General features: G+C 34.5%; 1 protein-coding gene across 3 annotated transcripts in view; it reads left to right on the top strand.

Moving 5' to 3' along the window:
* Positions 1 to 20,731, top strand: part of LOC126747704 (DNA-binding protein Ets97D) — a 65,170-nt gene extending 44,439 nt beyond the window's left edge. The window contains exons 8-9 of one of the 3 annotated variants that reach the window (XM_050456505.1): positions 5,932 to 6,071; positions 6,134 to 13,811. In XM_050456505.1, coding sequence (XP_050312462.1) covers positions 5,932 to 6,071; positions 6,134 to 6,160 — 167 coding nt within the window. In that variant the 3' untranslated portion in view covers positions 6,161 to 13,811. Of the gene's footprint in view, positions 1 to 5,931; positions 13,812 to 19,709 lie in introns of those variants that run through there. The other 2 variants (XM_050456508.1, XM_050456503.1) reach the window with 2 other exon arrangements.
* Positions 20,732 to 25,003: the final 4,272 nt, after the last annotated feature.

Genomic DNA, 25,003 nt, shown 5'->3' with positions numbered 1-25,003 from the left:
CTTCGTTTTTTCCTTTTTTTTTAGATTTTTATTAGGCTGTATGTTATAAATTAATTTGTAATATTAATGTAGTATTGTGGTTAATTAAAATACATTACTATTATAATTTTATTTTGTATTTTGATTCCTAACTGTGTTAGGCATTAAAAGTGAGATAAAATTGTAAAAAAAATTATATTTAATTTCTTTACTCCCTAAATTTGTCATACTAATACCCTCCCATATAAAAGCATTTTTCATAAATAAATTAAATCCGTCAATTTGAATAGTGAATAAAGTGTAAAATTACCATAAGAACATGAGGATATTTTGATTGAACTAATACAAAAATGTTATTTTCTTTACTGAATCAAACGTCGTGAAATAATAATTACACGTGCGACTTGTATGTAAGTAAACGCAAAAAAGTCCAACCACTTGCAAACTAAAAAATACACGAATCGGTTGCTCCCGACGAATCTCGGATGTCACTGACCCGTCTGCTATGAGACGAACAGCCTTCTGCTTCCTTATCATGCTGCCAAATGCTCACCTTCCCGATAAAGCGCGTTAACTCCATTTCGGGCAAAGTCACGTGCTGATGATTACTCTTAATTATAATGAATACTGAACCGGCTTGAAGCCTGTTCTATTATGCCCTTTTCCGTCGAATTTCGTGTTTTTGGATTCCGTGGAATCCCAAGTAAACAAGGATATTTTTATAAGATTTAAAAATTATCCACTTTTTCACTATAAAAGTTCGCTTTAAAGTTCCGTTGTAATATCCGATGTCGTTATAAAAGAGCAGATTTACACATGAAAAAACTTACGTCTTCCGGGACTTTTGAAATTCGTCGTAATAACAGATAAGTCGTTCTATCAAATGTCTAATAAATAATATACCGGGTGACCCAATGAGACTGTCCCTAGGTCGTATCTCGGGAACCGTTCGTCGTATGACTTAGGGGTAAAAAAAGTTATTGGATAAATTGGTCATGAAGAATCATCCATCAGAGGTAGGGATGCAACGATACTAGGAAAGTATCGATACTACTCGATACTATGCTTAAAAGTATCGATATTCTTAGGTATCGATTACTTTTTCAATAATAATTCAATAATTTTTGGTTAATTTTTATTACTTATAAAATGCAGGTAGTGTTCAGATACATTATACATATAGCATATAGAGACTTTATTGACGTAAATATATCAATCTATCTTGATTTCAAAATAAATAATATTTTGGGAAAAAAACAAATGATAAACCTAAAACCAATCTTCTTCTGGGATCGACCCGAGGAATAAGAGTTTCTTCAAACGTTTGCCTAAAAGTCTATTTCTAGCTTGGGTTACTGTAGCGCCGGCATGAGAAAATATTCGTTCTGATGGAACGCTAGTTGCTACAAGCCAGGAATATTTCATAGCAATCTCATATAATTTTGGATATATGGTTTTCATGTCCATCCAAACTTTCAGTGGCTCACTTTTTAGTGAAGTAACTGGATTGGTTAGATATAATGACAACTCATCGATAGAGCTAATTGACTGTGAATCTTTTCTTTTCTGTTTATCAAGAGCCAAGCTCTGGTGAAAACTCCAGAAATCATAGTCGCCATCAGCTTCATTACCATGTATTGTTTTTTTTTACAATTTTTTTATATTTTTGTGCATTTGTATTTCTTCTGTGGAAGGGTTTTCAGTGCCGTCAACGTCCGATTCATCATTCACCATACTTCTTATCATAGTTAATGCACTGGCAAGAGCTAGTGGATCTTGAAAGTAAAGGTTTTTAAACCTAGGATCCAAGATTGTTGTTATTGCAAGTTTCTTTACCTATTCAACAGTTGAGAATATTTTTTCTATTTCTTTATTGATAAAAGATTTTAACTCTTGAGATTCTCTCATATCTAAGCGGACTGTTGTTGAGTAATTATGTGTTGTACAATTAATCTTTGGTATGACTCTAGATGCAGTAACACACCGGATAATTCACGTGTCATAAACTATAACGGCTTGAGAACAATTATAAGCTCTTTAACAAGTAATAATTCACTTGCATCAAGCATGGGTAGAGCTTCCCTTTTTCCAAACAAAACTTCGTTTACAATTTGCGCCAGCTCTATAAATCTTTGTAACATAAAAAATGTGCTGTTCCACCTAGTTTTGACATCCAAGATTAATTTTTTTAGGTTTCCTTCATTAACATTGTTTTGTTTTTGGTGATTTCTCAGCTGATCACTAGCATTTACAGAACTTTTAAACCATTTAACAATGTTTCGCACTTTACTTACTATATCTGATACTTTCTGAAATTCAGATAGTGACTTTTCAGCTATTAAATTGATCATGTGTGCAAAACACGTTAAATGGCGATTTTTACCAAACAAATTGTTTACAGCTGAAGTAATATTGGCACCACCACCTGTCACCACGGCCACCACTTTATCCAATGCTATTTCCCATTTCTCTAAGCTACTTGTTAGTTTTTGACAAATGTATTCGGATGTATGTCTTTGATCCAACTCTTGCACAGCAATTATAACTGAGTGTATATTACATTTACAACAAAATGCCCTGTGATTCCGAGAAAGCTTCTGGTTGTCATCATTTCACTCCAGATATCGCATGTAAGTGATATGAATGAAACTGACCTCATTCTTTCTTTGTACACTGAAAACATTACTTCATATTTAGAATCAATTTTAGCTTTAATATACTCTCTACTTGGAACCTCATATAAAGGCGCTATATTCTTCATTAGCTTTTTAAATCCCCTTCCTTCAATGGCATAAAAAGGTCTGTTGTCTGCACATATAAAGAACATGATTGCATTTGTTATTTCACTATGGCGAGAACCTCCCTCTAAAAAAGAAGAAATTTTGAATATAATCATTAAATACCCACAGTCTGATGTTAAAAACCTATTACCACTCTAAGAAGAAACAGATCGAAAAGATTTTTAAAATCGAGTGTGTAAATTCAGTTACACTACTGCTATCAGAAAAGCTTGATGGTAGCCTTGGCCCACGGCATAGCTCTGAACTTTGTTCGCTACTTGTGAAAGGTTGTGAATTGCTATAAAAGTCATTGGTGTTATTTTGTTCCTCATTCTCGGCAGTACCGTTTGAAGGAACTTGAGATAATGTGCTTTCTTGGCAATCAACACCTCTTCCTTTTGCAGATTTTGTATCTTTAATATTGATTCCATGTACCTAAAATTAAATTTATCTTAAAATTTCTACACTATATTCTAATCACTGTTTTCTTGATATATTGGCGAATGATAGTACTACTGATAATACTAGATTGTTAGATGTACCTTTCTATTTTTATTCTTACCTTCTTCTAAATTATGCTAAATACTAGTTTACCACAAATCACTTTTATCACAACTTACAAGTAGGAAGTAGGAAAAAAACACCAGCCACAATATTTCGGTAAATCCCAGAAACATAACCAATCTTTCTTGCTGACGTAGTGACATGATATGACACTTATGATAGTGACGTCTCTGACGTGCAGGCATTCCGCTCGAAGTTGCGTTGCGTTTCTAATTATCGTCGGGTAATCGAACGGCAACGTCCGGCGTGCGCGTCCATAATAAGATCCTTTACGGTCCTACTGCACCATACATATTTTTGAGTAAAAATACCGAAGAATTGTTCTTAATTTTATATATTTTTTAAATATCCTATTTGCTAGAACTAAATTAGATTTTGGGCCATTATAAAAAAAGAAACTGCAAACTAGACAACTAGATAAGTTTATCCCGAATGACGTCACTGTCTACCACATTTTTCGAATCATATAACTGTGAACGTGTTCCGGTTCCCACCAGCATTATTTACAGACCTTTGTGCAAGAAAAAAAAGATATAAAATAAAACGGTCCATTTATCTACTTCTTTTTTAAATTCAAATTACTCTGTTTACAAAAGATGTCGCTTCTGTAGAAGTTATTTTTATTTAAGTATCGGTACCTACTCGATAGATAAATAGTATCGATACCTACTCGATTCAAGAAAAAAAAGTATCGAGTATAAAAAGCGCTTGATATATCTATCATTTTTGTAAAAGAAAATCAGTTTTTCAAAAATAAAGATGGCGGGAGGCGTTTAATTGTTTTTGCCATAACCTACTTTAACTTCTTAATGGTTTCACCGATTTTAACAAATTTGGTATCTTTGGAAAGAACATTCCTTGGGCAATAATATTCTACCAAAAAATAGTTAATTTAGTTGAATTCTTCTCCGCCAGGGGGCTAGTTTTGACGCTATGACCCAAGATCCTAAAAAATCAAATGGAATGATATGAGTTTTTCTTGGTAAAAAAGTAGCTAAATAATAATATCCAAAGAAGCCAGTGAAAACCGTTTTTCAAAATCTCGTCCCTACCCTCAAATATTGGGAAAATGAGATTAATGAATTTTTGATTGTCAAGGATCGCGCGGTAAATTTCCTAAAACTATTAAAAATTTAGCTACAAAATTAATAAGATGTTAAAGAGGCAATTATGTCTAAAAACTATAAATCATTAAAAAATGTATATATATCATCAGAACATGTCGCTCCAAGGGGATTAAACGCATCCTAAACTTATTAAGTCACTTTAATATTAATCGGAGAATTCTACGCCCTCTGGTGGTCATTTTTAGAACTTTTTAGAACTTAAAATATTTTCCAGCAATTCTTCATAACCTATTTACTCTATAATTTCTTTTACCCCTAAATCATACGACAAACGTTTTCCGAGATATATTGCCGAAGTACAGTCTTATTGGGTCACCCTGTATAGTACTGTACTTGCAACTTTAGATCACATATGAAGAATGCGGCGGCACATTTTTTTGCTGAAGACAAGTTCTTTATTCATTCGTCACTAGTGCTCACGGCATAAGCCTCAATTAGTTAAGATTTGAAAATTAATACAGGTTTCAATACGCCACGGACTGCTAATCGATTCTCTTAAATCTTCCACAATGGTTTTCGGTAAGTATACCGATCATATAAATATCATCATTCAATGGATGGGATCATTTAATGTTAGATCTTAATATAGAAGTGGGTCTTTTACTAATTGCGTAAATATCTCGGTCTAAAAATTAGGGGAGCAAATAGGGAGATTAGAAAGGCCATATATTTCTTTAATTCTTTATCCGCCTCGCTATTCATTAACGATAGACCAAAAAATTGAACTAGCAGATCTTAGCAGATAGGCGTTGTTTGCAAGTTGTCAGAAACCTGCATTGATGTGTTCTACCTACTCACCCATTGTATAACATTTCTGCATCTATCTTCGGCTTCAAGTTAAACGCAGTAATTCTCATAACTTCTTGTTCTTATTGTTATTGATTTCTTTATGACCATGCAAGATAGAGTCTTGCATGGTCATAAAGAAATCCTTAGTCTCTGGGTAGAGGTAACTAGCTCTAAGCTATGCTAACGAAGGCGGTTAGTCCGGCTCTAGTCTCTGGAAACTCGATATGTATAGCTTGCTCCATCCATGAATGTCGTTTCGTTGGATTCAAGGAGTCGTCCCAGACTTTGCTCTTGGGTTCTTCATAGCTTGTTGATATTCACCATTCTCCAACCATCTTTATTACGAGATAGATAAAGCCTTTTTGTTGATGCATCTGTGTGTAGACTTGGTCAGCATTTAGCGTGCCTAGCTCATTTAGATCAGTATAGGACCATCTTTCTTCCCAAAGTGACTTGAACAAAATTCTGAAAGTGTAGGTCAGGATAGGTACTGCCTAAGTGTTCAGGCAGCGATTTGATTAATATATAAAATTGTAAAATAATTGCCATAATATCATAAATAAACTGAAAATGATGTGAAATTCCTTAGTAATTAAAATCGTTTCCTCTTTTTTCAGGGATAATAAAATTGATAAATTAAGTATAACATATTATTCCTATCTACACTGTTTCAATTCAGTATCTTTCTATAGGTAAGGACGCCGAATTTAAATTAACCCATCCAGAAATCGTCGCATTATTATGGGGAGAGCGTAAAAACAAACCGGCAATGAACTACGAAAAGCTCTCGAGGGCCCTCAGGTACTACTACGACGGCGATATGATTTCCAAGGTACCAGGGAAAAGGTTCGTCTATAAATTCGTTTGTGACTTAAAGCAATTGCTTGGTTATAGCGCTCAGGAGCTGGACAATTTAATTAAGTATGGGAGTCCCGTGCCACCGAATATTTAAGTTACAAAATCCGTTTTTTTTTCAAAGTGAAAATTTATTTTAAAGGCTTTAGCATGATAAGCATATGCAATTGGGACTCGGAATTTACCATTAATTATCACTTTAAATAAGACACTTTTAATAAATATCCAACCGTCACATGCCATGTAGTAGGGGAAGTACGCCTGAGACGATATAAATTTTTTAATCGCTGTACACTTTTTTTGAAAATAACGTTTAACCCTTTGAGGACGGAATTAATTAAATTACGAAGAAAACAGTTACTACCAAAAAATCTTTATTTAAATGGGTATTTGAACATAATGTAGTATAAAAAAAAATTGAAAAAAAAAATAAACGGCGGTTATCTGGACTAACCACTAGTCACTCACTATGGTTTGTGGAAATCGTAAAAACAGTTTCTTACATCTTTCAGGCATAATCCGACGTTACATGTTGAGCACTTCCATACGGTTCGATGTAATTTCTTGCGGCTACTGCATTGGGCACATCTAAGAGAAGTAGTGTGAATGGGCATATGAGCATTTTTGTCGTATTTTACTTCTTGAGGTACAAGAGGTTTGAATTTATTTGGGGGTTTCTCTGCACTTTTCCAACCACGTTTCGCTTGTTCTGGATTTGAACCAACTAAGCCACTCACTACAGAAAGCCGAAACTGTTTCAAGGTCATAGTATTTGGCATTCTTTGTTTGAAGTTGATGTAGGAATTAATGACTGTAGCATCCACACCAAAAAATTCGGTGCCACCATTTTCGTGACTTCCTATCTATTTCATACAGTGACTTTAACATGTCAAACTTGTCGACGTACCCCATGTGCCGGTTATAATCGTTAACAAGTGATGGGCATTCTACATCTTCTTTAGAGCCGTCTTTTTTTCTTCTAGAAGCAGTTTCCAGGTTGGCAGGATCGTGAAAATTTGAAATAAAAAGAACGCTTTTTCTATCCATCCACTTTAAGGCTACAATTTCTCCTGTAGATACCCGATAGTCCGATTCTTCTCTTTTCAAATGCTTATCGTCACGCAAGTCGTTTGGCATATTTTTTCTATTTTTTCTGGCGGTTCCACATGCATAAATTCCTTCCGACAGTAAACTGTTTTGCAGTTCAACCGAGTTAAAAAAATTATCAAAGTATAGTTTATGCTTCTTACCAACTAATTCTCTAGATAAGTCCTTATAAAGGCACCTAAGGATTTTTCAGTAAGATTTGAAACTTTACCCGTATAAATTTGAAATTGCGACATAAATCCTGTTTCGTCACTTCTTACCCACACCTTGTATCCCCTCTTGATCGGTTTCATCGGCATATATTGTCGAATGCTGCTTCTTTCTTTGAATCGTATCATAGATTCGTCTGTGGCTTGGTACTCAGTTAATAAGGCATCAAGGAGTGGGCGAATTTTGTAAAGCTTGTCATAATTGTCATCTTGCTTTTTCGGTTCAGTTGCGTTGTTATTCAAATGTAAGTTGCTCAACAACCAGCCAAAGCGATCCCTGGACATAGCAGTACTTATATAATCATCTCTAAGTTCAATTCTGGACGACCAATAATCACGATAGCTGGGTATAGGTTTTAATCCCATCAGAAGGTTAAGACCAAGGAACACTTTTATTTCAGCTTAAGTTGTTGGCAAAAATGAACTACAATTGCCACCTTGTTTTTGAACGGCAATCAGATTCAATGTAAACAAATGCAAAAAAATATCAGTAGGACTTTCTAGATCTTGTGGTATAGCGGGTCCAGTATTTTCAGTAAATGGGTCAACCTGTGTACAAAATGTTGTCTGCTTTGCCCACTGTATTGTTAAGTTTCTAAGCTGTAACTGTAATTGCGCTAAAGGAACCTCATCTTCAGATTCCCATTCATAGTTCGGTATAACTACAGCTGCAGGTATATCTTGCTGTTCCTCGATATCTTCTAATATATTAACGTCCATTGCCATAATATCCAACTCACCGTCACAAATATCATCTTCGGTAACGGAAGACACCTCTGATTCGCTATGAGATGGTATGCTACTGATTAAATTTTCAAAATCACCAGGAGGTAGATTTTCTAATTCTTCCCACCTCCAAGTAATTTTGGACGGACCTGAAAAAAAAAGAAATAAACCCTCTGTGAAATAAATCACTAGTCATAAAAAATATCCATAGTAAATGTATATTTCAACTCCTATTATAGATTTGGAAATCACCAAGAACCGTCTGAGACTATTATAGTCAAAGTCTTTATTTCAAACCATTCGTAAATTTCCTGTAAACCAATAATCTTAAACCGAATTTATTGCCATCTAGAGCATGCATGTAATATTTCCATATAATATACTACTTAGGCAACACACTATGCATTGTGGTTAGATCAAATGACTGCTAGACGTTTACGTACAAATTTAAAAAATTTGTGGTAAAATTGTGGTCTAACCACTGGTCCTGAAAGAGTTAAAGACTGCCAGATGAGAAAACTGATAACTCACAATCAAAACTAAACTCAGAAAATATCACATGTAGCATTTATTGATTAGGATAGATAAGTAAAAAAAATTAAAAAAAAACCCTTTCATGTGCCATTTCACTCATACCCTTATGGATAAGATGGCATACTAAAATGAAGATATGAATATAGAAAATATATTGGTTTTGTTTCTTGTCTTCTGCAGCGCACTCAAAATTTCGCACAAAGCTGACTTGATTCATTTTTCATGAAATCGAGATCCTGATTTACAGTAGATACAAGCTGCTTCGACCTCATCTTCTTCCTCAAATAACTCTGGCGCATCCAAACTATCGCTGCTTGTTTCTTCCTCTTTAAAAAAAACTTTTCTCCTCATTTTTCGAGTAGATTTTCGTAATTCTTTAGCTTCTCAGTCTATTTAGCGGATTCCATCTCGTGTGTAGAATCCAGAAATCCACATTTTTCTCGGTTTCTGTTAGTTTTGCGTTTAATCCGATAAGCAAAAGGAAGATGCAACATGTCGGCCTCTATAATGGATTTTGACGAACCTGATATTTCTACAGTTGGCGAGTCAGGAATATCTTTAAAATATGACTAACTTTTATTGGATAATTTACACATTAGTTGATTTTTCTCACTCTTGGGTTAAGTTACAATCGAATTGTTTGGAACCTCAGGTACATCGGTTGCTTCTGCTGGGGCAAACAAATAATTGGGGAAAATATCTGCTTTTAGCGGACCGTAGACGAGAAACTGCTTTGAGCATTTTTTAATGTCGCAACTTTATCAGGATATCGTCAGCAACTTGCTAGTGGGTCTCAGTTTTTTCAGGATGACTTCTGGTTATTTAGTGCTTAATTGAATATTTGTTTGCACTCTATAGGTGCAAATAAAACAATATCAACACACGCGATATTTTGCATATTTCATAATTTCGAGGCATTTATGACTTCCGTATGCATCTAACTAAAAGCAAAAAACTTGTTTTCAGTTAGTGGCTTCATAAAGTTGACGAATATATATATAGTTTTCTGTTCCATCTTTTTTCCATCGATTTGGCTTGAAAGCACGACATCTAAGTGTCGTTTTTGAGACTTGTGGGTTTTCGATACTAAAACCGAAACCATTCTATTTTATCTAATTTGCCCCAAGCATTTGACTGGTAATTTCTGAACAACACGGAGCAATCTTGGGACTTTGATGTATATTTCCAAGAAGCACATAAAACATGACAACTATCCAAACAGAAACAGATTCAAAAACATCTAGGAAATTTGAATACGAGGTCTGGTTATTAAATAACGAGACTGGTTACGAAAAAGGGTTTTATTATAAAAATTATTATACTTTCGAATGCTCCCCTTCAATATACTCCCCTCCCCTCGCCACACATCTTTCCATACGTTTTTCCCATTGATCGAAGCAGTGCTGAAAGTCTTCTTTGGTGAGGGCCTTTAGGAGCTCTGTCGTTTTTTGCTTTACCGCTTCCATCGACTCAAATCGGGTCTCTTTCAAAGCAGATTTTATCTTCGGAAACAAAAAATAGTCGCGCGGGGCCAAATCTAAATACCAAATACTGCATCACAGATAGTGCGTTATAGGCAGGTGCGTTGTCCTGGTACAAAATCCACGAGTTGTTTTTCCACAACTCGAGCCGTTTCTTACGAACTCGTTCTCGCAGTGTTGCCAAAATGGACAAATAGTAAGTCTGGTTGACAGTCTGACCCTCTGGAACCCATTCAGTTATCACGATACCGTTATTGTGTTAAAAAACGATCAACCTTGCCTTGAATTTTGATTTAGACATCCTTGCTTTTTTTATTCTCGGCGATTCAGGCGTCTTCCAATGCATCGATTGCCGCTTGGTTTCAACATTGTATTGAAAAATCCACGTTTCCTCGCAAGTAATAATGTTTTTCATCAGTCCGGGATCTTTTTCTAACCTTTCAAGGAAATCTGAGCAGACCTGTTGACGCAAGAGCTTTTGGTAAGGAGTCAGGTTTTTTGGCACCAACTTCGCACAGACTTTTGTCATGTGTTGTTGTTATTCCCCGTGTAAAATTTTTCTAACCGTTTCTTTATCGGCGTTTACACCCTCGGCAATCATCCGGGTGCTCATTCGACGATCTGCACGCACAATTTGGTTGATTTTGGTCACTGTTTCCGGAGTTGAAACAGTGACAGAGCGACCTGAGCGCTGGTCATCTTCAGTGCTCTCTCGGCCCTCACTAAAGCGCTTACACCACTCAAAAACACGCGCACAAGAGAGAGAATTTTCCCCATAGGCCTCTTTCAACAATTTATAGCACTCAGTCGAAGTTTTTTTTAATTTAACGAGAAATTTAAGATTGATGCGTTGCTCTTGTTTTTCATTACACATGGTTTTCGGCACGAGAAAAAAATACGTTCGATTCAACCCGCTACTGCATGAATACTATAATAGTGACGAAAACGTGTTTTGGTACGTGCATAGACAAGATATCTAGATACCCAACGCACTACTCGTTTTTTTCCCCACCCGTCTAGGGCGCCCTCTATACACGCAGTCTCGTTATTTAATAACCAGACCTCGTTTAAGTAAGAGTTCTGGACCGGACGAACTTCATTTTCTCTCCCACTTTTAGTCTATTCTTTTCTTTTTGTTGGAAAAAACTTTCACTCTTCTCAGTTCTTAAATCGGATAACAGGTCTGATGTAGCGAACTATAGAGGAATCTCTCTTTTTTTCATTCCATACATAAAGTGTGACTTTTTTGTTATTTAGCGCATAAATGGGAAAAAATTGTACCTGTAATTTTAGTTTATAATAACTCTCGAGGCCAGTCGTTTTGGACAAGTCAGTAGACTTTGCAGATCCATAGTGACCACTAATTCAACAGAGAAACAGATTCAACAACATCTAGGAAATTTGAATATAAGTAAGAGTTCTGGACCCGACGAACTGAGATGGCAAAAAGTCAATATCTGTAAATATTTCTCTGTGTCAAAGGGAAATATTCCGCATTTTTTAAAAGCGGAGGTAATATTTGCTGAAGTCATTGCTTTTTGATTTGCTTCCCCCACACAACCTGCAACTTGATATATAGTAACTGGCTTTCCAGGATGATGCAGCAGCCAGCTATCTATACCAGCATTATAAGCAATACTAAAAGGCTTAAAAATGCCAACGTCTAAAGGTACAATCTTATTGGTCGAGTATGGTGGTAATGTCACAATAGTGACGCAATTTTCCTTAGCAAGATTGATAACCTGGATGGATAGATGATTGTCATAAAGTAAAAGACTTGGATTTTCTTTCGAACTAGAGGTGTGCTTAATAAAGTGCTTCATTACTTTTAAAAACAAGTCGGCATTCATCCAACCAGACGGAGGCGCCAGACCTAAAGTACCAGGCGGAGCACCAACAATCATGTGTTCTTTGAAGTGAACCCGTGGAAAAACCATAGCAGGAGGGAGATGATTTCCTGCAGCATTTACTAGTGAACACGTTGTTACAAGAACGCCCTTTTCTCCACTTGTAACTTTATTGACTTGTTTTGCTCCTTTTTCGGCCCATTTTTTGAACAGTCACTGTAGCCGTTTCATCAAGATTAGAAATACGCGTCCCATTTCTAAACCTTTTATTGCGTTTCAGTGCTTTGCATAAGTTATTAAAAAACATATTAAAGTTATGCTTATTAAAGGATGTGGCCCGTAACAGACTACATCCTTCTGGAGTTCTTAAAGAAACATTTGGATTTCTTCTTATGAAATTTCTCATCCACTCTTCTCCTGCCATTTTATTAACGGACCATTTCAGAGGCATCTTAAAATGGTTTATGAACGCTAGCTCATAAGCCAATTTACGGCAATTACGAACAGGGAGCCCATAAAACATCTAAGAGCATTTAATAATATAATCAGCCAGCATTTTTTCTTGCTCGGTATTAAATACTTTATTTACTGCATAATTAGGTGTATACCGAATTAGTTCATCCTGACTGGATTTTCTCTTTCGCACATATCTAAAAATAGATATTGTATGTATTTGGTAAGTATGATTAACTAACTTTTTTACCTAGATAAGGTCTGGAAACTTAAATTTTCTTGTTTTGCAACAGTTCTAGTGCTACGTCCGCTAAGCACAGCTTCAACTGCCCTTTTCATAGTTTCCTCGGAAAATGTTCCATAGTTTGTTTTCCTTGGTGGATTCCTCGGCATTCTGAACACTTTTTTTTATAAAATTCTAAAAAAAAGTAGCAAGTTCTACATTTTTTAATAATATCTGGGTAACAATGAGACATGTCTCAATGTACCCCGCCTCACTGTTACCCATTGTCGCTAAAGCTAAAGAAAAATATAACCCTTACCTCAAATTTCTATTTCTCTATTAAACTGCCTTATTCTGTTAGCTAATCTACACATAACTTTATGGTAATACTAACAAACTGCTTAATATTCAACTTAATTTTACAAAAAAATCAACTTTCCTGTTGATATTTACTTTTTGCACACGAAAGGCACGTGAACGCGACAGAATTTAATTCAAACACGAATGAAAATCAATCGGATAGGAAATCGGTAACTGTCAATGTAGCTAAGATACACAAGTAGTGACATCTTTTGACTGGACAAAGAACCGGAGCAATTTCGAATGTCTTACTGTTACCCAGTTTCCCCTATGGTACGGATGAAATATATCCCATCTTACCCAGATTTACATAAAAAAATATCATTTCAATTTCCTGAATAATTCTAAGACTACCGTAACGAAACAACAAAACTAGTTACTACTGAAGGTACTTATAAACTAATTGATACCGTCTTTGAGTTTGTCGCTTAGAGACCTTTCTATGAAAGGCAAAAAAAAAATTGTACACGATAACGGAACGAAATATCAATACGAACTAAATATGTTTGTTTGTGTCAAATATGTTGAAAATATAAGAAAGATGCTTGCTATGTCATTTCAGGCATTCTCGTATTTCCTCTACGTAGCGCCGAGAAAGTTCTAGTGTTTATTAAGATAATTGATAAGATTTAAGGACAATTGGCATGCTTCGATATGCTTATCCCGATAGAGCCTTTATAAAGGGGAATGTGATATTAGAAGTATAAGAATAACTAAATTTAAGGTATTTTCTAAGATTAAATTTTATACTTCATTTAATAAATAATTTTTAAGGTTCTTAGATTTTCATTTTATTTTCCCGCAACGTTAAAATTACTTTCCTTTTAATGATCTGAGACTCCCAGAAAAAATCCCTTTTTATTCCAACATATTCATCAATAAAACTGCCTCATATTTATACAAACAAACACTTGTATTCCTTAACAACTTTCAAATCGCAGTTTTATTATTTTTCCCATAATACAGCCTCACAAAACTGTTTTCCTCCCTTAAAGGTTCATGTCTTCTCATGACGACACCCCCATCATCCTCTACATCCCTCTTTGCACAAACCTTTGGCTCATTTTTAGCACTAGAACCGTAAATAGTCGACAAATTATTGAAAGTGACCGCTTTTGGTGTGGTCAGCTTATAAGCTGACTTCTTTAAAATAGACTTGAACATGGGCATTTGGTTTTTGATGTCTTCCAAACTGCCTTTGGGCGCACCATCGAGGGATATCGAACTGGAACTGTTAAATGCCCTTAAGGAATGACTGGACGATTTTTGACTTAACGACGACATGGAGTAATCTGAGTTTATTGAGGTGTTGCTGTGGGATCTGGCTACTCTTTTAGGCTCCAAGTGTTCCTGGGAAATAGTGTTGAGATTAAAGTTTTGCCAAGGGTACGACCTCTTCAGCCTGTTTTCGTCCCCCAAGGTTTCTTTTGAAGGGTTCGGACTGGAGTTGCTGAAAGACTCTTGGAGTTTATGAAGCTTTTTATCCATTTCTTTTTCTAAACTGTTGCCTCTCTTTCTTGGATGTAGCACCTCGTCGTTTCTGAGGTCCAAAGAGGTGTATCCCCGAGTAAGACTATGCTCTGAAGAAGTTTTGCTTTGAGGTAAGGAACAGTTACTGCTAGCAGGGCTCAGTTTGTATTCTGACTTATCTTTTATTTGCGACTCTTGGAAGGTCATTGAGGACTTTGACTTTAGTTTAAGACTTTCCCTGCTAGAGTTTTGCGACAGGGTGTTTAAAACCGTATCGCTCTTGTTCCTTTTGGGTTCCGTAACGTTTTGGATTGCGTCGGAGGTTCTGCTGGCGATCCGGAAAAAATTGGAAATCAGTTTGAAGGGGTAGCGGTTCTTCAAGTAATTCATGATGAATAATTTTGGTACTGGGGAATTTTCTTTGGCAAAAAAATAATTTGTGGATATTTGGACGTTTGATTGGCTGTCAGACTATGTCAAAATTATTTACCTAAAATGATCCAGGTGGGTTTAGTTGAGGTTTTAGTAAGAGGGTTTATTGCTGAAAAAGTGTTATGTGTTGGGAGGGGGTTGGAATGACAGGTCCTGAGTAAGCGAGTATTATATTCCAGTAATATTTCATGGGTACATCGGAATAAATATTGTTGACAGCTTAGAAATTCTGAAACAGAAGGTGGATAGGTAAGAAAATAGTCACCTTTTCAAAGTTTTCATTGAAATTCTGCTAATTATTTAATTTTGTATTTTTTTACTAGTTTAGTCAAATTATTCTTTCTTGCCGAGAATTCCTCCAATTTTTTGACTAATTCTTTAACAATGAAGTCGCAAAAACTTTATGAAATATTGGGAAAAGTTTTAATAATTTTCATGAATATATTACTTCCCTCCGACCCGAAATCAATTTTTTCATACATTTTAATGTAATAGTAATATTTTTCGATCAGATTCTGTCAAAATTTCACGTTTTTTTTTATTTTTAAGTTTAGTTAAAGTTACATTATAAAAACTAAAGCTTCCAAAAATTCTAGTATCAAATATGATACTTTGGGAATACAGAAAATCTAATAACAAGAAATATTTTAAGAACATGACAAATAATAACATTTTATTGGTGAAAAACAATTTCTCTCTACCGAACGATATAAATTACTTTAATACTTTGCAAGCACTACACATAGAAGATTTAAGACGTTTAATTTTTTTCCTGTCAGGAATGAAAAGAATTTTTCTTCATTTCGCACTTGATCCCTCATCTGAATTGCATGTTTGGATAGGATGGGATATTTGGCTATAACTCTATCAAAGAGATCAATGCAGCTCATTTTTTCATTAAAGACGGTTTTATGTTAATAGACTTCTTTTCTTGAATAGACCAAGTCTTGAACTGTCCAGTAAGTTCAGATCCAAAACTTGAAGATATTACGTGCATAGGTCTATAGTCGAACCATTTCAGAACTGCCATTGTATTATCTTTGGTTACAAGCATATGATAGGACTCTCTTCCAGAATTTTTAAGTTCCCTACCAAATTTAAAAGACACATCAGTTTATGGAATGCAATTTTTCATGACAGTTTCAGGTAAAGGTACTAAGCTGGATCAAATTTCCCTACCGTCTTCCTTAAACATGTGCAGATCTAAAGGAATGCCTTGAGCTGTTGCCATTACGAGTACTTTTAACCCCACAAATTGTCTTATTCTAATCGTGCCGTAAAAGGCAATCATCGGTTAATCTATGGAAATATCTACAGTTCTAATATTTCCTAGGCATGTCTTTTGAATTGGGTTGATCATTGGACGATATCGTCTTCCACTTATTTGAGTCGTGTTCGCAATAAAGAAGAATCAATTTCTGAAAATATCAGAATTTCGCCATTTTTTTACTTTTTTTGACCATTTGATGATTTTTTAATTCAGTAAGAAAACAACATTTCCTTTCATAAGTTTCACCAAAAATTGTTTTTCTGTCATGTATTGTCAATTTTCCCAAATGAAAAAAAAATCTTTTTTGCTTTAATTTACCTAAATTGTCGGGTTTTGATCATTCCGTGGTTTCTTGATTCAGTAATAAAATACCAAAACTCCCTTTCATGAATTACTCTTTCTTCTTTTTATAATTTTCAATAATAGATTCATATACATGTTTGCACTTAATAATGTACAATTTTACTCTTTAAAAACCGTGTCACATCATAGAAATGAAAATGTATTCATAACTAATACCTATTTAACACGAATTACAAAATAAAATGAAACAAAAATAATAAAGCGAACATACTTAAAATAATTATATCTAAAAAAGCACAATTTTATAAGATTGTTTTAAATTATGTAGCAACAAAGTCAATGTCTTCTAGGAACTCACTGATAGTATGTAGGTGAAATTTCTATTTATGTATATAAAATTTGGTCTGTTAGGAATAAAAAAGTTTTTATTTCTAGTGCTCATGATTACAATGTACTAAGTGCTAAAGAAAGAACAGAAAACATATACTTATTATATTTAATCGAAACAGTGTGTGTCAAAATACTATTTGTAATAAAACCTTGGCTATAGGTTTCTAATGGTTTTATTTTCAAAATAAACCTAGGATACTTTTTTTGAAGAATAAAAATTCTGCTGCTTATTACACTATTTCCCCAAAAGTGCAAAGGAAAATCTTGAAATACTCAAAGCCAATTGAACAATTTGCTCTTCCCAATCAAATCTCTTGTCAACAGTTACTTCCAAGAAAAGTAGGCTTTCCACCTATTCAATTAGATTATTACTATGAATGGTTGGGGCACAGGATTTTGTGACCCAAATAACAACCATTTCGTTTTGGACATATTTAGCAATAAATGCTTTTTACATAACCAGTCACTTAGATACGCCAAAGTCCTCCGCACCTCTACAACACACTCCGAAATATTATTTGAACTGTAGATTACGCTTATATCATCAGCAAACAGTATTGCTTTATTAGTAGTAATGTTTACATATTCATTAGTGTTACAGAAGATAATAATAATAATAATAAACAAAATTTATTACTTTTCATAAACAAAGTAAAAAATACAATATAAAAATTAAGAAATACACAATGTCTATGAAAAATAAAAGGCCGTGTTACGTCAGTATAGTGGTACGCAGACCAGATACTGTTTAGGCGCTCTCTAAAAAAATTTAAAAAATATAACATTAAAAAAATTTGCTCTACAACCAGTACCAATATTTCAAATTACAGATCATAACAGTTGAAACTTAAAAATACAAAAACACATTCAGCGACATATCACATAAAAAATCAAAATCAAAATAAAAGACCAACTTTATTTACTGACGTAAAAACAGAATGTCTTTAGTTTTTCTTTGAAAAGTAGAACAGGCCAGATCAAATGATGTAATCTTTAATGAATTCAAACTGGAAGCCAAATTATATGAAGAGCTTTGTTTAAAAAGTTCTTTTCTGTGTCGAGGAATAGTAAGAAGATGTAAATTGCGTAAGTTACGATTATTGTTGTTAATTCTAAAATCTGCTCTATCATACAAGTATTGAGGAGATTTAAATTTTATTACCTTGTAGCCCAACAAAATGAAGTGTAGTTTTCTGCGGTTATACATATTAAGCCAGCCGATGTCTATAAAGGTGGGTACGGACCGAAATAAAGAGTTCGCGAGCTGTTCCAGAGCAGCTCCCGAATTGAACTCGAGCAGCTCGCGAGCGCATCGTCCACACTAAAGATGAGTTCATAGAGTTTCAGTCCTGTGTTCAGTTCGGCCGAGTTCGTTGAGTGTTCGAAATAATAAAAAAAATATTTAAATCTAGAATCTCCCTTTTTGTCATTAGAAATTTACATAAATTTCAGAAAAATGTCATCTCTGGAAAGCGATGAAGAAAGTGATCTAATAATTGCTTGTGCAGCCTATTTTTTAGTTAAACAAAGTATTGGTTCAAAAAAAAAAGAAAATCAAGACCAGACGCTGGCGGCACAGAAGTTTATTTAAAAATCGCTTAAAATATGGTGGAGTTCCTTTGCTTAGAGATTTACAAATGGAGGCCAAATTTTAGCCGTATGTCCGTACCAGATTTTGAAAAACTCTTGGTTCTAGTAGAACCAATGATATCAAAACAAGATACAAATTATCGAAAGTGTATCTCATCCAGAGAAAGATTGGCTTTAACTTTACGATTTTTGGCAACAGGAGATTCCTATACAAGTCTCATGTACTTATTGAAAATTTTCAAATTCAATTCAAAGTATTTCTGCAATTGTACCAGACGTATGTGAAGTTTTAATTGGAGCTCTGAGTAACCTAATAAAGGTAAGCAATTTTATTTTACATTTTTATTTATTTATTTTAAAATACAAAATAATAATATGTACATTAATTGAAGTTCTATAAATTAAAATAGTTTTTTGGAATAATGTAATCAGTAATGCTAAAATGTTCTGCTTCCTCTTGGGGAGTCGACATTGGTGACCGTGATGGGGTAATCTTTTTGTGCCATAGATGAACTGCTACTTGTATCATGCAGTGATGACCCGAAATGCTGCTGAGAGTGCTGCGAATCGAGAGTGTTAATTTCCGTGTCATAAGTTGTGGAGGGTGAAGACATTGCCGACTGTGGTTGCGAAGCCACACAACTGGCTCTACTAAGGTTTGATACACTTGATGATGAAGTTTGCGATTGCAAAATGCTAATTTCGGATTCATAAATTATTTTATTAATGTTAAACTCCTGTGCTCTGGATAATGGATCAAAGCCTCTAAGCTTCATAGCAATATGATTTGCAAATAAGGAGCAAGCATCAGATGGCACATTCTTCTTTTCATATATAGTTTTGAGCATACCGAAAGCTTCTGCAGCTTGGTTATTATTTTCTGTTATTTTTATGAGTTTTGACACGTGTTTGTTATTTGTAAATACACTTTTTCTTTTTTTCCCTATTTTCTTCGAATTTTCTGTTGCATTTCGTGGTAAGCCATTTACATGTAATTCTTTGTCACGTGAACTATTCCCTTCATCGACATCGACGTCATTTGTTTTCGCATTTTTTTCAACATTTTCGACATTGGCAGATGCATCCTGTTCAACATTTTCGACATTGGCAGATGCATCCTGATGAGCCTCCTAAAACAAAATTTATTCTAGAAATTTCTATTTGATTTTAATTTTAACAATGGTTTAAGCAAATGAAATTTATTTGTGTTTTTTTTTCAGATTCCGGATTCGTCTGAAGAATGGCTCGCGGTTGCCGAATAATATAATAATAGGTGGAACTTTCCACACTGTTTAGGTGCTATCGACGGTAAACATATCACACTCCAAGCGCCATTTAATAGCGGAAGCGAATATTTTAATTATAAGGGGTATTTCAGCATTGTTCTTATGGCAGCAGTTAAGGCAGATTACTCATTTTTATTTGCCAATGTAGGATGTCAGGGAAGAATTTCTGATGGAGGGGTTTTTAAAAACACTGATCTGGCTACAAAGCTACAAAATAGACCCTTATCTCTCCCAGCAGCAACAGCATTGTTAGGGCAGGAACAACATACACCTTTCGTTTTTGTTGCTGACGATGCATTTCCTCTCCAGGAAAACATAATGAAGCCGTACCCAGGAATGCATTTGAAAGGCCCTCAACGAGCATTCAATTATAGATTATGTAGAGCTCGACGAATAGTTGAAAATTCATTTGGGATAGTATCATCCGTGTTTCGCGTCTTACGTAAGCCACTTTTATTGGAACCGAAAAAGGCTACCACTGTAGTACTTGCATGCCTCTATCTACACAATTTTTTAATTCAAAGCAAACAATCTACAAAGGTGTATGCTCCTGAAGATGCCTTTTGATCGTGAAGATTACGAGACGATGGAAATAATTCCTGGCTCGTGGAGAAGAGATCAAGCAGAAATGAACTCCTTTCAGAGCTTTAGAAATATTCCAAGAAAATCTACTGTAAAGTCACGTCAAATTCGAGATAACTTCGCAGAATATTTTCTACCGTTGGAAGAGTTCCATGGCAAAGTGATTTTGAATGAAAAAAGCTGTATACAGTGTGGATCAGCCAAATGGAATAAATTCGATAACAAATGAATGGGGACGTATTCGAAAGAACGACCGATTTGTATTTTTAATTGCTCATTTTTTGTTGAACGTTTTTTATTATCGAACTTATTTCAGTTGGCTGATTCACACTGTATAAAAATCTACCAATTCTACATAAAATAAAAAATACTCACCGTTTCGCGTGTTTCATTTGGCATATATCTGTCACTCAAAAACTCGTTATTAATCTCTTCTGTGCCCATTCCTGATTTTTTCATTTTTTCTTCTTTAAAACTAAATAATATACTTAAATGACGAACAGTAAACGTCCATACACATACTGAGCTCGCCACCTATTCGCAAACAAACCCTTTGAAGTACCAGCTCGCGAGCTTGGTCTGTACCCTACTTAAGCTTATGAGAGATCCGATTTCTGCGGTGTATCCCAAAAATAAGGCGAAGGCACGCATTTTGTACTTTCTGAATTCTACGAGAATCAAACTGATCCAAAAATGGGCCATATACTGTGTCACAGTGGTACAATTGGATATCACTAAGGAGTCGCATAGATGTTTTTTTTAATTTTTGATTTAAAAATTTTATTTGATTATAAATAAGTTTAAGAGCACCATAGGCTTTTCGGAGCGTTTCTGTGACATGCTCATGAAACCGAAGCTCAGAGTCAATAACAAGTCTCAATGATTTGGACGTGTTAGTTAATGGAATGGTGACGTTGTTAATTTGTATATTAAGCTCGTTGCTAACTCTCAATCTATTATTTTTATCTCCTCCGAATACAGTAACGGATGATTTTGAAGGGTTTATCTTTAGATAGTGACACGTTGAGATTTCTATTATACTTTTTAAATCCAAATTTATATTTCTATTGGCAATTTCTGCATTATTTGGGTGAAAGTGAAGATATAGAGTTGGGTGTCGTCCGCATACAAATGGTAGCTACAAAATTTTAAATGTTCTTTAAATCGACATGTATAAATTGTGTACAACAGTGGCCCCAGGATACTTCCCTGAGGAACACCTACTGATAAAGGTGCTGAGTTAGATTTTATACCATTCAAAACGATCTGCTGGCTGCGATTACCCAAAAATGATTTAAAAAATGTTATTGCATCTCTTGAAAATCCTATATAACTTAAAATTGATAATAAAATCCTATGATTAATTAAGTCGAATGCCGTTGTGTAGTTAAGTAAAATTAAAGCAGTAAACTTCCCTTGATCCCACGCTCGGAAAATGTAATTCGTCACGTCAGCCATAGCCGTAGCACAGCTATATCCTTGACGAAACCCTGATTGTTTGAGTGGCAAAATTTCATGACTGTTCAAAAATACTCGAGCTTGATTATTTGCAACTTTTTCGAGAATTTTGGAAAGAACGGGAAGAATGCTTATTGATCAGAGATCTTTAAGTTCCTTTGGCTGAGCTATTTTGGCCAAAGGCGTGACTAAGGCGTGTTTTCACATATTTGGAAATACTGAATTTTTCAAACATTCGTTTATTATGTGAAGCACAAATGGGACAATAAATAATAATAATAATAATAATAAATCGTCTTTTATTAGATACCACAAAATACATAAGTAAGTAGTATAAAACATTAATTTAATATTTTAATGGTATAGGTGCAAGCAGTGGCGAAGTCTAGCTGCAGTAGCTATTCATACTTAACCACTGAAGCACCATAGATGACTTATTTACTAATACACTATTAACAAAAGAAAATTAAGATTTACACTTAAAAGAGATAAAACAAAAATACATTGTGTTTGGCTAGCAAAATTAAAGTAATGACCTAAAAGTACCCAACAAATTAAAAAAAAAAACTAATAATGTCTAAATATTACAAGTTTTAGACAAAAGATAGTATTATCATTTTTAAACAATAATAATAATCATTGTAACACATAAAAAATTTAACAGAATAATGATTTAATAACTGATGCACTGACCTTTCATAATTCCTGGTTTATAATAAAAACTTTAAACGCTTTTTTAAACTTGGTATATGTTAAAGATCTTAACCTGTCAGGAATTCTATTATATAATTTAATACTGTTATATACAAAGCTTCGTTTAAATAAGGCCGTCCGATGACGATGAATAGTAAATGAACTTGAAATACGTAGGACTCGTGAATGTACGAAAGTTCTTAAAGCAAATTTATCTTTTAATAAATAAAAAGCTTTAGGGCATTTCATTAATTTGTGAAGAAAGTTACCCACGTGAAGAGCTCTACGATCTTCCATCCTTAACCATCCCAACTCCTCAATTTTAGCAGTAATACGATCATACTTTCTTAAGCCAAATATAAGTCTAGCGCAAGTATTTTGAACTTTCTGGATTCTATACTTTGTGTTGATATCCAAGCATGGTCCATAGATAAAATGATCTTCTCTTTAACGTTCATCCCCTTCTCTTTAACGTTTTCGCTAATGACTTGATCTCCACCCTCAATTGCTCTCGGTTAGCATATGCTGATGACCTAAAGCTTTTCCATAGGATTGACTCTATAGCAGATTGTGGTCTACTGCAAGAGAACATGAATGCTGTACACCATTGGTGCACTTTGAACCGGCTTAACCTTAATTTTCCAAGTGTAATGTGGCCAGCTACTTTCGTATCAAAAGTCCAATTGCCTTTAATTACTCAGTTAATGGAGAGTCTCTGGCAAGGTCTACCTGTTTCAAGGATCTTGGAGTCACCTTTGACCAAAAATTTTCTTTTATCCCTCACATCGAAGATACTGTTTCTAGAGCTACTCACATGCTAGGCTTTATTATTAGAAATTGCAAACTTTTTTTGAACACTGCCACTGCCAAAACGCTCTACTATGCATTTGTTAGATCCAGGCTGGACTACTGCTCCCTCATTTGGTCTCCCATTTACAACCAGCACATTCACCTATTAGAATCAGTCCAACGGCGATTCCTTAAATGTTTGGCATTTAAGGATGATGGAGTCTATCCTCCAAGGGGTTTTGACCATAACCTGCTGCTCTCTAGATATACTGAACGGTCACTTGCGAAGAGGAGAGAAATGCATTCGGTGAAATTCTTGTTTAATTTACTTAACCATAAAATTGACTGCCCATCCCTTTTGCAAAGGATTTGCTTTCATATACCACGCCTAGGATCCAGACAGTGTCCAGCTTTTAACTTGGACACAGCCAGGTCCAACATTCTGTACCAGAGTCCTATTCACTTTATGTGTCAAAACTTTAACACTATTGCTGATTCTTGTGACATTCACCATGATGATTTGGTACTTATCTTGAATCACCTGCGTATGGTCGGTGGGGGAGGCTAGGTTATTTAGTTTTTGGTTATTTAGTTTTTAGCTTGAATACATTTATTTACTAATTTTTTTTTTGGTCTTTTGATTTAAATTAATTCTTGATTCTTATCCTAATTTAGTGTTGATTTTTTATTATTTATTTTCTCAAGTTCACTACTTTTTTTTTTTTTATTATATAGCAATTCTTTTATAGTTCTTTTATAGTTTAGTTGCATGAATCTAATACAATTCATGCATTCGTACATTTATATATTTAATTGATTTTCCTGTAACTGGGTATATGTAACCTGTTGGAAATAAAGCTTATTATTATTATTATTATTATTATAAAATCGCAGTAATTAAAATTTGTCAACACTAGTGATTCACATAGATTCTTTCGAAGTTGTTGGCTTAAGATCATGATAGATCATGAAGTTTTTAATTTTACGAAAGGTAGGCCTTTTGTGTAATCTTAGAAACATGCATTTTAAATCTTATATCAGTGTCCACCCACATACCCAAATTCCTTGCAGTTTTAACAACAGGAATTACTACACCATTAATTTTTACATCTAAATGCTCTCTAATAAAATCAATTCTTGTTTTAAAATAAAGTTGTGTATCGTCAGCATAGGCTTGGCGTTTATAATGTTTTATTGACTGCAAAATACTAGAAGTATATACCAAAAATAGTAAAGGACCCAACACGCTATCCTGAGGAACACCAGATAAAATGGAGATAGAATCAGACACCCTATCATTGCACGAGACACACTGAAACCTGTCTTTAAGGTAGGAAGATATTAAATTAATCAGCGAATAATGAAAGCCGTAATATTTTAATTTAGCTATTAATAATTTATGATCAATGGTGTCAAACGCTTTTGAAAAGTCTAAAAGAGCTAAAATAACGTTATCACCTTTATCATAGGCCTCAATTATATCACTGATTACTGTAGCTAAGGCAGTCGCCGTTGAATAGTTTTTTCTAAACCCACACTGATAGTTTGCAAATATATTTTTTTCACATACATATTGTTATATTTGGTTATAAACACATTTTTCAAAAACTTTTGAAAATGTTGGCAAAATACTGACTATTCTAAGGTCGGAAAAGTCCTTAGGGTCGGATGTCTTTGGAATAGGCCTACCGATTGCAGTACGCCAA

Source organism: Anthonomus grandis, chromosome 2 (assembly GCF_022605725.1).
Source record: "Anthonomus grandis grandis chromosome 2, icAntGran1.3, whole genome shotgun sequence".
Taxonomy (NCBI): domain Eukaryota; kingdom Metazoa; phylum Arthropoda; class Insecta; order Coleoptera; family Curculionidae; genus Anthonomus; species Anthonomus grandis.
This window is presented reverse-complemented; position numbering and strand designations above follow the sequence as displayed.